The sequence below is a fragment of the Chroicocephalus ridibundus genome, chromosome 2 (assembly GCF_963924245.1).
Source record: "Chroicocephalus ridibundus chromosome 2, bChrRid1.1, whole genome shotgun sequence".
In the NCBI taxonomy this organism is placed as follows: domain Eukaryota; kingdom Metazoa; phylum Chordata; class Aves; order Charadriiformes; family Laridae; genus Chroicocephalus; species Chroicocephalus ridibundus.
The window spans coordinates 8,212,182-8,225,502 of record NC_086285.1 but is presented as its reverse complement, the minus strand read 5'-3'; the positions used below and the strand labels follow the sequence as shown (position 1 = coordinate 8,225,502).

The following is a 13,321-nucleotide window of genomic DNA, read 5'->3' as shown; positions in this document are numbered from 1 at the left end:
CCCGCCTTCCAAGCTGCAGCTCCCCGGGAGGAGCCAGCGCCTCCGGGCCGGCCGCCATGCGCTGCCCCCGGAGTGCGGGGATGGGGCGGGGGCAGCCTGGATGGGGCTTTTTTTTTTTCCCTTCCTTTTCCACAGGGAAAATAAATAAAAAAAAACAAGGGCGGGGTGAGGGAGCGTGGGGGGGGGAAGGGGGGAGGAGCGGGGGTGCGGGGAGCGCCCCGTGGCGTCGCGTCCCGTCCCCGCTCCGCCGCTCCGCGCTTTCCCCGCAGCCCGTGAGGTCAGCGGCGGCGGCGGATGGGTGTCTGCGCGGCGGGACGGGCGGGCAGGCGCAGTGTGGGGCCGCGGCGGGGGGAGGCGGGCGCCCTGTCTATGTGTCGCACTGACGGAGAGGGGGGAAGGGAGGCGGGGGGGGGGGGTTACACACCAGGGCAGCGCCGGGATCCCTTCTCCACCCCGCGGGGAGGGAGCCGCCTCCTCCTTCCTCCTCCCCCTTTTTCACCCTTTCCTCCTCCTTCTTTTCCCCCAAAGTTAAACTTCCTGCTCCCGGCCCGGCTGGGAAGGGGACGCGGAGCCCGGCCGGACTCAGCCCACGGCACACACACACACAACAGCTGGAGCTGTCAAAACTTCCTCCGCTCGGCCTCGGCCCCCGCCGCCGCCTCCGCCGCCGCCTGCTCCTCCTCCGCCCCCGGGGGCTCTGCGCGGGGGGAGGGCGCAGGGCCAGTGTACAATGAAGCGGCGGCCGCCGCAGCCGGGCAGCACAGGAGCCGGAGCCGCCGCCAGCTCCCGGGGCCTCTGAGGAGAAGGGGGTGTGTGTGTGCGTGTGTGTGCGCCCAGCGGCGGATCGGCCGCCTCTCGCTCGCTTCTCCTTCACCTCCCCCAGCCCCGGCAGACCCCGCCGAGCCGGGGAGGGGGTGTTATTGTGTGTGAGACCCTTCCTGCCTCTGCGCTCTCGCTCTCTCTTCGCCCCCCCGCCTCCCCCCGCGCTCCCCCATGCTGCTCCCCCTGCTACCTGTGCTGGTCGGCGGCGGCTGAGGCCAGCAATGCGAGGCGGAGGTGGAGGAGGCGGAGGTGAGGAGGAGAGGAGCCGCGGGAGCAGGAGGAGCATCGGGATCCCCATCACCATCTTCATCTTCATCCTCATCATCATCATCCATGTGTCTCTCTCGTCCTGCTGACTAGGATGTCAACGGAGGACAAGAGTCTGGTGGTGGCGGTGGTGGAGCCGCCTCAGCAGCAGCAGCAGCCCCCCGAGCCTGGAGCTCCCCCCGCAGCAGCAGCAGCAGCAGCCACAGACAAAAGACCTAGGGGCCGGCCTCGCAAAGATGGCGCTTCCCCTTTCCAGAGAGCCAGAAAGAAGTAAGTTCAGCGCTTGTGTGTGCGAGGCAGAGAGGGGCAGGGGGCCGGCGGCCGGGCGCGGGCAGAGCTGTCAGCGGAGACCCGCGGCTCCTCGCCCCCTCCCTCCCTCCCTCCCTCCTGCCTAATGCCATTTTGAGAAGAGCCCTTCTTTCTTCTCCTCCTCTCCCCTTTGCACTTTCCCCTCCTCCTCCTCCTTCTTCACCTTTGTCTTCCTCCGCCTGCTCTCCCTTTCCCACTTTTCTTTCACCGTCCCTGTCCCTTCTCCTCCTTCTTCGGAGTTTCTCTTTAGCTCGTCCCCCTCTTCCTCCTGGTGTTTGGTTTTTTTTTTTTTTTTTCTTCCCTTCCCTTCCCCCTTCTCCTTTCTGGCTCTCTCCTCCTCCGGGACGCCCGGCTGCCTTCAGCGCTACTCCCTGTGCGTGAACGGTAGTTTCTCGTCCCTTTCCCTTTTGATCCTCCCCACCTCTCGTGGGGTTTTTTTGGGGAAAAAAAGACGTTTCTCGGCGGGTGGCGAGGAGAACACCCCCCCTTCTCCTCACACAGACACCCACAGGGGCGGGTGTGGACAGGCAAAGTTGAGGCAGGAGTTCCCCCGCCGTGCGCCGGGGAGCGGCCGGGGGAGCTGTCAGCCGCCCGGGGAGGGACGCGCCGCCGGGACGGTGCCGAAGCACAACAAACACAAGCCGGGCAGGGGGGCGGCGGGGGCCGCCTCTTCCTTGGCTCCGTCTCATTTTCCCTTCACCGCGGCCTCTCCCCGCCGGGGGCGCGGGCGTTCGCCAGCCCCACCGCCGGCCGCGCCGCTGCCCGCCCCTCGGGGGAGCCGCTCCTGAGGGGGCCGCGCCGCTCCCCTCAGCCCCGGGGCGGGCGCCCGGGAGTTCCCGCAGGGCGGGTGCGGGGCGGCCCGTCGTGCCGACGAGCCTTTCCCCGCTGAGGGAGCCGGGCGGGCATGGCCGCGCTGCCGCTGGTCGGCCTGAGGCGTCGAGGCGGGCTGGGCTGGCAGAGGCCTGGCGGCCGCTGCCGCGCTGGCGGCCGTCCCCGAGGGTTATTTTTGAGCAGGGTGGCCCTTGCCACGGCATACCTGGTGGCAGCAGTAATAGGGCAAAGCCGGGCGAGCACATTTTGAGAAGAAACGTAATATTTATTAGAGGCTGCCGGAGCCCGGGGGGTGTCAGAGTTTGTTCCCCTTTGTTTTGAAGGGACGCTCTCAGTTTGACACCCCTGGTGTCTGCTTAACCACTCATGTGAGGGGCTGGCGCTTCCCTGAACGCCCACCCCAGGCCTCACCCTCAGAATCATTTGGGTTGGAAAAGACCTTTGAGGTCACCGAGTCCAACCATAAGGTCACGGTGGATGTCCAAAACACCAGCACGGGACTCCGCAGGCAAAGACTGTGCTTTCCTCTGTTACGATTTGTTTTTACAAATAGGCGTTACATAAATATCTCAGGACAGAACTATCATTACTTTGGGATATATGGATTTTTTTTTTTTTTGGTTGTTGGTGAAAGTTTCTCTTCAAAGATTTCAACGTTCACCCCCGGGTTTGGTGGGGATGCATTCTTTCCAGCTCCCTCTTTCAGTTATATTACGTATTCACTTGATACAAATTTTCATATAGTGATAGTTAAAAGTAGTTGACAAACATATACACACAGTATAGTTCTTAGGTTCATCTGCTTTACTCTTTGCTTTACATATTTTGGTTTTATTTCTACACGTAGAATCCAAACCTTACAGAGAAAACCTTTGAGTACTTTATTTTAGAAGAAGTTTTAAGAAGAAAAACGCAAATACAGCTGAAATGTACTGGTCTGCACAAAAGGCAAAATAGTGTTATTTGTGAAAATTGGCATATCTTGTTGGCCAACCTGAGGTTGTGTACACGCTCTTGATGACTAAGTGGGTGCTTAAGAGGTGATTCTTTTTTTTTTTTCAGTTAGGTTTTTGGTGTCATGGTAGTATTGTTGTCTAGTTTTAGGAGGAAATAAAATTTTCCTGTAAATATATGTACTTAATGCTGACATGACTATAAGTGTTCCTGAAAGAGCCAGAAATGAAGTTAGCTGAGACAAAAATTAAAATTAATCAATACTGTTTTTCTCCACACTATGATTGTGGTGCTAAGTGTGGCTGGTGTCCTTCTCTGTCCTTATGGAAAACCTGTAATGTTGGTAAAGGCCTTATGACATAAGTCATAAATGCTTTTAAAACTAAGATTTCATAAAATATTATGATTTTTCTAACTTTCACAGAGTAGATATAGACAGGTCTTTTTTGGTTGCATCCATTTTAGTGAGAAAATGGTTTTATTTCATAAGTTTTGCTACTTACAAAATACTGATTACAATTAGCTAAGCAAATGCAGAAATAAAATAAGTAAAAATATTTTCTGGTTTTTTGTTTGGTTTTTTTTTTTTTATATGACTGCTTGGTCCTCCCTTCCTTTTCACTTCTGTGCTTTCCAGTTGGATTAATGTGCCTCATGTAAACCAGATAAAAGAGCATATGTCAGACCATTTTCTGTACTGTAATCACATGTCTAAATCACTATTAGCCAGTCAAATTGTTCAGCCGCTTTATCCCATTATAGGAAATGTTCCACTGAATGTTCAGTCTAAGTGCAGTCTAAGTAATAATAAAATGAAGAGCCCTGCATTAAACCAGCAAAGCCAAAATAGAATAATTCCTTGGCTATGGATGCCTCCATTAAAGAACAATACCATATTGGAGAATGCTGTAGGTTGGTATTTTGCCTTCTTGAAGGCCATGTTTTTAAGCAAATTTGATGAGTTTAAGCAGACAGATGGAAAACTGCCTTGAATCTGCTTCTGCGAGATGCCAAGGATTCTCAACTCTTCCCAGAAGTAGGCTTATGTTAAGGGAGCACAGGGTTCTTCAGTAGGACAGCTCTGTGCAAGTCCCTGTCCTTCTGCGTTTTACCTGGTTATCAGTAAAAACTGCAGTGGTGCTCTGGGCACAGGTATGTATAGGGAACAGTCGAGGAGTCCTATAGGTGATGAACTAGGAATAGGTGGCGTCAGTACCTGGAGAATTACTGATAGTGCAGCATGACGCTAGAACAGCTTTTTATCATTGTTTGAAGGATATAGCTTCATGAATAGCACTGTCAGGAGACTTAATCTTAGGTGAACAGTTCATTTTTATTATTTATATTGTAATTGTGCCTAGAGGCCAGGGCACCATTACACTACATACAGTACAAATGCATATGCAAAGCTTGCTTCTGCACAAACAATTTCTTAATTTAAATGTAAAGATAAGACAGCATGTAAGTGTAAGAAATGCATTGGGAAAGCACAAGGGAGCTGTGAGAATGCTACGAGCAAAAGAACACGCAGAAGTTCAAGTACGCTGGCTATCTCAGCATCAGTGAATGATTCATAAGCATCAGACTTGGAGGATATATTTAAAGGAGGGTGGCATTGTCACCCTGAGGATTTTCACAGATAGCTTGTTTCCTACCTAAAATGCTACACAAACACTCATATTTTTCTTCCTTTTCTTCCACAGTTTTGACAATTGTGTATCGGTATAGAGTAGTGGTTCAAATTTAATAGATAGAGCTAGAATAGGCTGTGCAGAGCCTCAAAATTGAGAGCAAGTAGGTGGTTCATGATATGGTTCATCAGGAAGAAGGAAGAACGCAAAGAACTACAACCAAAGCAATGAATGAGGAAAATATTTTTGTAGTATCAGCTTTCAAATGAATTTAAAAGGTGACGAGATTACACTCATGAAAGTCAAAAAAAGAGAATAAAGTTGCATTATTGAAGATACAAAGTGATGTAGGAGAAAGAAACTTTGTGGTGCCTAATTAAAAAAGATGCCTTGCTGTTATTGTATAGGAAAAATGGAAATATTAGGGACCATCTCATCATATAGCCTGAAATGTTGGAAACTTCTGTACTTGGTTATACCTTGACTTCCAGACTATGGACCTGAAGGATAGGAATGTGTTCAAAAAGAAGTTGCAGGGGAAGAGTGTTGGTTCTGTTTTAACCATATTGTCATTGTATGAACAGCTGGTTACTCGTGAAAATGTATCAGAATAGTATTGTACAGGTGCAGTCAGCATTTCTGTAATCTATTTTAAGTGCTAGAGCTTTCTTAATCTATACAGGTTATAAGCAGCACAAACAGATGTATCTTTTTAGCAAAAATTTAGTAACAGAAGTCTTAATAATTGTGATCGTTATGACAGTTACTTTGTAAGTCAGTATCTAAGCTCACTTTAAATTTTATTTTCAGCATCCATCAGACTTTGATGTATGATACAAATTATTTTTGCAAATGTGGGTAGTTTAAAACAGCACAGGATAATGATTTCAAAAGGCATGACATTTGTGGAAAACTTTTTGTGTGTTTACTTTGTATTTCCTATGTTTTAATTTTTTTGTCCTAGTTTTTCATTGCTTTGGCCAATGTAAGCTGCAGTAGGTTTTCAAAGGCCATAGATTTCACACATGCAGATAGTTTTGAGGACACGTAAGCATAGTATTTTTGCCAGGAAATGATTATTTAAGAATTTTTCTTATTACTTTAGCTGTATTTGCATTAGGGTAGGCCAATATTTAAAGATACCTACACTCATTTCAAAAGAACCTTAATGTGTTGCATGGACTCTCTTTATAGCTCAGCTGTGTTTTAGTTTGTCACGCACCTTCTATGTGATGCTTTTATCTTTACTTGCCTGCCCTTTTCTCACTTCAAAATTTAATATTGGCAAATGTAAAATTTATATTGTGTTATACAATAAAGACGTTCCTAAATACACGTTCATAGTTAGGGAAAGTTGTTACTACGTGGCAAGGTGGGAGTTTTTTTGATGGATGGGCTTTGTACAAGTACTGCATGGGTAAGGGTTAAGGTATTAAAGCAAACAGTGGCCTATACTCCTGCCTCTCCAAGCCACGTATCACCATGTTTGGCCAAAAGCCAGAAGGCACACACCAGATCACACAGCGTGAAGAGGTGAGGCACGGGAGTAGGCTTCGTAATCAAGACGTGACATTGGGTCTTTGAAGGCCTTACTGGTCCGTGGTGGGACAGGACCGAGTTGCATGCAGCAGGGTCCCACGGGAACTTCATGCCATTTTCTTCAGCAGACAGGGCTACGTTACCTCCTCCATCCTAGTCTTACTGCCAAGCAATTCCCCAGCTGTCCTGTCTAGTCCTTGCATGGGAGCCTGGCTGTAACTGCGCACAGTACTGTTTTGCTCAGCAGGTAAATGATCTCTGTATTAATCTTTTGATTTTCGGCTCATGACAGGATTTATGTGATGGATGATGGTGAAAGTTGTTACACATAGTGGGTTTTATAGAACTGTTGTTATGATAATGTGTTTTGCCACATTATCAAATTTGTTGAAATGTTGATTAATGTGAAGAGGTGTCTTCGCTTGAGCCTTAAGGGTTGGTGAGATGAGGCTTAATGTTGAAAACAGATATTTTTCTATAACATTAGCCTACAGTTTTCACAATTTGAAACAGTGCAGTTGCAAATAAAGAATTCTTCAGGATTTTTTTTTTTTGGCATTGCAGTTGTTAGATTGTTAACGTTTGTATTTGATGATCCATTGAACTTTTGTGGCACTTGTCATGAGAGGACCTCCAAGAGCTATCAGGTGGTATCATGACAGACCAAGTATGATGACAGTCTGTGAGACCTCAACGTATTAGGTATATTGGTCATACGGCACGTCTTTGCAGAAGTAGCAATAAGAACCCAGTCTCTTGGTTTCTACTCTCTGAGCCATCTACACACCAGATACCTTTTCATCCTGTATTCAATGACACCGGGGACTTTTTCCCAGCTTAAAACAATAAAACGCTTCCAATTTCTTGGCTCTGATCGTGTATATTCTTTTTTTGTTCTTCTTAGGGTGCTCAACTCCTACTAACTTCTTGTTATTGTTCTTTCATAAGATAAGTAATTGGAAATGGACATTTCTATTCCTTGTCGTCATTTGAGTTTCCAAGGTGGTTGGCTCTGCCTTTCTCAGGCCACAGTTGGTTTTTTTCCTCCTCATCCCAGCTGTCCCACAACAGTGTTGGAGGGGCAGCAGGGTCATGTATAACCAGGGAAAATAGACTTGCCTTACCCACCACTAGTGATCGTTCCCTTGTGGTGTTATACACCGATGCTGTGGATTTAACTTTTTAAGAAAAGTTGTCACAGGTATGCTAAAATGTTATGAAATGGTAAACAATGTAGCGACAAACAATTTCAAAAAATATTGCAAGCTTTTCTCCTTTCTATGTTTAATATATTTGTTTATCAGTTCATGCAATCTGCATGATTCATATAGTTTGGCTAAATACAGATAAGCAGGATTTCACTGTAGCAAATACTGTTCGCTAGTAACTTGCATTGAATTTCACCTTTTTTGTTTTCTTTTTCACTGTTTTTTAATAGAAGGATGGCACTAAACATGCCCATTCATGCCATTCCTGAGTTTATCAGATGGGTTAGTCAAAATAAGGCTTCAAGAACTGCATTAAGTTCTTCTAGTGGCATTGGTGCTTTTGAAAGAAAATAAGATGAAGTAGGAAAAAGCCCTTAAAATCTAGAATATTTATTACTTGGAGAAACCTCGGCAGTGAGTGTATGGAGTGCATCAGGTGGTTATTTTCCTCAAACCCCATAAATCTTAAGCGAGTTCTGGCAGTGAAAAGAGGCACCGGTGCTGCTGCCCTCCCTCCCTCCCTCCCTCCCTCCCTCCCTCCCTCTGCTACCAGCTGTTTGTTCTCTCCCATGTGCTGACCCAGGCGTTGGTGTATCCTTGTGGGGAGCTGCCTTGGGAAACTGAGCTGGGTTAAACCTAAGCTGGCAAAGAAACGTGTTTGTGATAGCGTAAGGGAGGAGGCCAAAGCGAGCGGCCAGGCTGCGGGGAGACAGAGCTATGTCTTCGGGTAGTGCTGCCAGCTTTGAGTAGGATCTGCGAAGCCGGAGCCTCGGTTGCCTGAAATTTGGGGGTGTTTGGGTTTTTTTTTTTGCTGACTCCATTGAGTTCTTCAATATAGGAGTTCTTACAGGAGATTGTGAGAGATTTTTACAGCCTATAGTCATGTTATATGTGCTGGTTGGTTGGTTGCTTTAAAAAAACCAATGCTGTTGAGAAGGTTCTTCACAACATATAGAGAGATGAGTTGTTCTCATCTAACTGATTCTTGCCCCAAATGTTGGTATTGATTAAATAAGGAACTTTGGTTCTCACTTTGATCCTCAGAATCATTCTTAAATTGAATATTCAAAGTACCCCAAAATAATAGTATAAGTAAAATGCTTTATGTTAACAATAGTTCCTGCTATTCTGAAAGCTCCTTCCTACAAGTATATCAATATCTAGGACTTAAAATAAAATAACACTAGATCTTGCTTTTCAGAATATTCTTCCTTTCACATTTTTGGAAATGTTTTTATTAAATGGCACATGCACCAAATCCTATTGCCAGCCATTCCGATATAAATATATATTTACTAATTTTCAATGCTGTATTTATCAACATTCTAATTGCTTTTCTTGAAGGAACTGCTGGAAATCCTGTCAAACCAGGATGTTCCCCCTAGAGTTTTGGCTTTGGGCAGGGGGGAGAAAAAAAAGAAGAGGCTTTTTTGCTTTTCTGCTGCCTCATCACTGACAATAAATTCTTGCTAAAAATAGTTTTAATTAGGCTATCTGAAAAAAAAAACCAGCTTTAGGAAAATTTACCAATTTTTTATTTTGTCTATTATAGTATTTCTATTCCTTGGGGCATATACAGTTCAATCACTTGTATGGCACAGTAAGATATGAGGAATTTTTGGTAGTGAAGTTGTGGTCCAAATCTCCATTTTCTGCTGCTTAATGTTTAGTAGCATCTTATGTGACCGTTGGAAAGCACTGTCTGGAAGCCGTAGCTAATCCAGAACGACTTCTGGAACATCCCAGGGTTCATGGAACCCGGGATATTCTGATAATGGTGTCTGCCCTCCTGGTTTTGGCAGTGAAGCCTGTCTGCAGTGTTCTTAGGGAAAGTTTTCTCAACAAAACATGATAGGATGTCTCCATATTGTTATTAATAAAGGGAGGAGCTATACTGTATTAAAACTTGGGAGATTTTCTTAGTAAGCCATTTCATAAATATAGAATGTGAATTATTTAGGGTTTGGTTTTTTTTTTTGTGAAGTGTGGACTTCAGAGGCACAATGAAATTCTTTTAAATATGATGAATATTTAGTTTTGCGGTATCACCACATATGAATAGAACTGGATGGCCAAAAAAGACTTCAGGGTGATCTTGCTCATCCTTCTGTGTTGTGTATTTGTACCACTTCTGACAGAAGTTTCTCCAACTTGTTTTTAAAGTATTTGGTGAATGCAGTTCCACTGCATCTCTAGGCAATTGGCTTCAGTAACTGATTTTCCAAAGTATAAAATGAATATTCTTTCCTGCTGATTAAGCCAGTTTTGTCTTCTACTATTCACAGTTAAGACTCCACAGCTGATAGGGAGAACAATTTTAATAATAAACTTTTGTTTATTAGGATATTGTCTCCTTTGTTCTGCACTGAACAAGCTTAACCTCTATAGCATCATAATGCTGACTTACTTGATTTATCCTTTGAAAGTTTGCTAGTCTTTGCTAAGTTTCACTTGGTTGCTATGAATGACTTTTCAATTTATGAGAATGATTTTTATTAAGATCTTGTCTGCTAAAATGTTTCTAATCCCTGCCTCAGCCATGTGTCATATGCAGCTCTTCTATGGGTGTGAATTTCCTCATGCAGGTCCTGGAGGAACGTTCTTGCAATGTTCTCCAACCTTGCTTGAAAATAATTTGCAAATAAATACCCTTTGAGTTCTCTAGTTCATTGTTGCTGACCTGTCTTAGGGCAATTTGACCAGGACTGTATTATGGATCACTCAGTTTAGAGATGACTTCCGTTTGTTTCTGATATATAGTGTGAATTTCTTCCAGTCCTGCTGATTTGAATTCCCTGACTATTTAGCCTAATAACAAAATCAGTTTTTAGTATTAGCTACAATAAATCTCTTTTATGAAGGCTGAAATACAGAGAACGACATTTGATTCTGTTTTGTTATCCTTTTGTTCTTCTTTAACGTTGTTTTGTACTGACTTTTGTGTTTTTATTCTTACTTCTAAAATATTTCTGAAACTTTGTTTGCCTTTTATATTGCACAGTGGTAATAGCGCATGCTGTGCTTTTATCTCTTCTGATTTTTATCCCTGACAGTTTATGCTGTTCCTTTATATTCATTAAAATGCCCTTGTTTCCATTCCTAATATGACTCTTTCTAGTTTCAGACCCTTATTACTGGCTGCTTTTGATGCAGCCTGTATTGTAATACCACATTTCCTATCTTTCCCCTGCATTGGAATACTTTGTCATTGTGTGTATTTCAGTACAAGAACTGCCAGTCCTCCTTTAAATCACATTCTCAAGAGATTCTAGCAACAAGTTCAAAGAGTTTGTTGAAATTTGCTTTTCTTATTTCGGTTAATTGAAGATAAAAATTTGTTCTCCTTTTTGTACTGTGCTCATTTCCCCCCCCCCCCCCCGCTTCCTTGGCACAGGGAATGCTTCTCGTTACCACTTCCAGCCAAATCGCTGTACACATTGAGATGTTTAAAATGGAGCCTGCCCTAATAGAGTGAAGTGTGAAGTAACTGCTCTTCTGGCATCCTCAACTTTGTGAAACAGTTGTCCTCAACATTTTCACAAACATGTTGGGCTGTTTGTTCTGTTATTTTGGTTTTCCATTAGACGTCCGGATGGTGAAGGCCTCCTCTTACCCTCGAGACACATGCTCTGAGAGCTCTGTTAGTTGCTTCAAAAGGCTTATCATCTTCCCCTCATTTGGTCAGTAGAAGTTTTTATGTTTAAAATGGCCTTTCTAGTTCCTTATTCCCTAGTTCCCATTCTCTGTTGCTTATGCTTTTGTTTCTGCTCCCACTTTTTTCCTTCTCTCCTCTGTCTTTTTTTTCCTTCCTTGTAATGAAAGCAAGTGAGTATAGTGGTTTTTTTCTTACCGTGGCCCATGGCATGAGACTAGAGCTTCACTTAGAAATGGGCCAGATGCTTTGCATTGTGAAGAACGTCTTGGAAAAGGGAATTTTGAAATAAAATTCAAAATAAAGAGATTTCATGTCAATTTCCTTAATTTTTACCATTTATAAATCAGGCTAATTAATGACTGTGCTTGTGTTTTTTATTGATTAGTGGCCTGGTGGTAGCTAGTAGTAGCATTCTGGCACCTGAAGCACTCGGCTTCTTCACAGTGGCCGTGTCTGTGCTCGTGAAAAAACCAACAGGGCACGTTTGGAGTCACTGGATGCCATCATCCCTGCTGTCATCGTTGCAGTAGTTGCTTGTACAGGTTCGATCTGGGCCTGCCGGCACTCTTCCAAAGGGATCTCAGGGCTGGTCCAGGGACACACAGCGTTCCCAGCAGAGCTTAAGTGTGGCTGCTTTGTTTGGGAGTTTGAGAATTAGGGAGCATGGATATAGGCTGTTATGTGCTAGTTGGCCTCAAGGCCAACATCACCAGCTATGTTTAATTTACTAGTATAACTATAACTGGTGGTTTGTTGTGGGTTTTTTTTTTTGGTTTTTTTTTTTTTTTTTTTTTTAAGGAGGAATTCAGTGAAACTGATAGAATTCTCATTAGTTTTACTTTCAGCCTCCTGGGCAAACACTGTGCCACAGTTAATGTTCTCTAACCCGTAGGGATGTAAGTTTAGGAAGAACAGCTCACAGCAGAATTGCTCTAGTGGGAGCAGATGAGGTGGGATGTACAAGCCATACAGCTCTGGGAAACACTGGCTTTCAGTGCTACTTCAGTCTTCCGATACGCAATTTTCCCTGGTTCATGTTTTGCATAATTAACCTTGCATCAGGCATCCTGGTAGAGATTTATACAAAGGAAAGTGCAAAACAGATTCAGCAGGAATTCTAATTTATTTTTCTTCCTGTGTCTTCCAGAAACCCTTTAGGAGAGAACTGGGCCCAGAAGCTGGGGGGAGAGGGGGGGAACTCAGGAAATAAATGATCTGTAAGCGAGATTATTTAAAGAAATTATTTTCCTAAAGTCTTTCATGTAGCAGTAAGGGTTGGCTCATGGCTGGCTATTCTGTCGCCTCTTTTTGTAACGGAATGGGAGAGTATTCTTTGTCCTATCGTGTGCTGTGTACAGCTTGGAGATACAATCATTTCTGTTCCGAATGCATTTGTTGGTAAAGAATAAATACAAAAACTTGGTAAACTGACTCACATATTCTGTGTGCTCTACATGTGGTCTTCTCCGATAAGGATCCACTGGTAGAACAGAACAGAGAACGTACTGCTGATTGTGTACATACTTCATGGACAAGTAGAAAATCTTGATCTCAAAGCTCGTTAACCAGACACTGTCAGTAGGCGGTTAAATTATTGATAACTTAATGTTGTTTTTTATTTATTTAAACAATATTTATTTACGTTATATTGTTTTAGGAATATTTTCAGTTTACTTTTTCAATTAATGTGTCTTTTTTCATTTTACTTGCTTTAGACTGTCTTGATAGGCAAAAAGAACCTGTTTTTAAATTGTTAGCTTGACCATGTTATTTTAAAGGCTTTTTTGGACCAGTGAGGATTTCTTGTCTATACTTAGTTAACATGCTTACACTTCAAAAAAGTGAAGTCATGACTGTCTTGGACATGTATAAACTTGTTGAGTTGGAGCTTGGGCGCTCAGCTGTCCTTTAAGGTGCACTGTTTTTCCTTGTTTCACTAGAATTTGGGAAAGTATTGTGATAAACATTTGTTAGCTGGCTTTTATCTAAAGACTCTAAGGGTTGTTATTAAAGTTGTTGAGGTTTTCTGTTGCCTTTTTTTCTTCCTTTTTTTTTTTTTTTTTTTTTTTGGTCCCCCAATATGTAGCCCTCAGTATGAACCCGGG

General features: G+C 43.9%; 1 protein-coding gene across 13 annotated transcripts in view; it reads left to right on the top strand.

Annotated features, from left to right (window-relative positions):
• Nucleotides 1–423: 423 nt before the first annotated feature.
• KMT2C (lysine methyltransferase 2C) overlaps nucleotides 424–13,321 on the top strand; it is a 203,739-nt gene continuing 190,841 nt past the window's right edge. For 8 of the 13 annotated variants that reach the window (XM_063324381.1, XM_063324377.1, XM_063324386.1 and 5 more), the window contains exons 1-2: nucleotides 425–809; nucleotides 1,183–1,359. In XM_063324381.1, the coding sequence (XP_063180451.1) occupies nucleotides 1,184–1,359 (176 nt within the window). In that variant the 5' untranslated portion in view covers nucleotides 425–809; nucleotide 1,183. Of the gene's footprint in view, nucleotides 810–937; nucleotides 1,072–1,182; nucleotides 1,360–13,321 lie in introns of those variants that run through there. The other 5 variants (XM_063324375.1, XM_063324376.1, XM_063324379.1 and 2 more) reach the window with 2 other exon arrangements.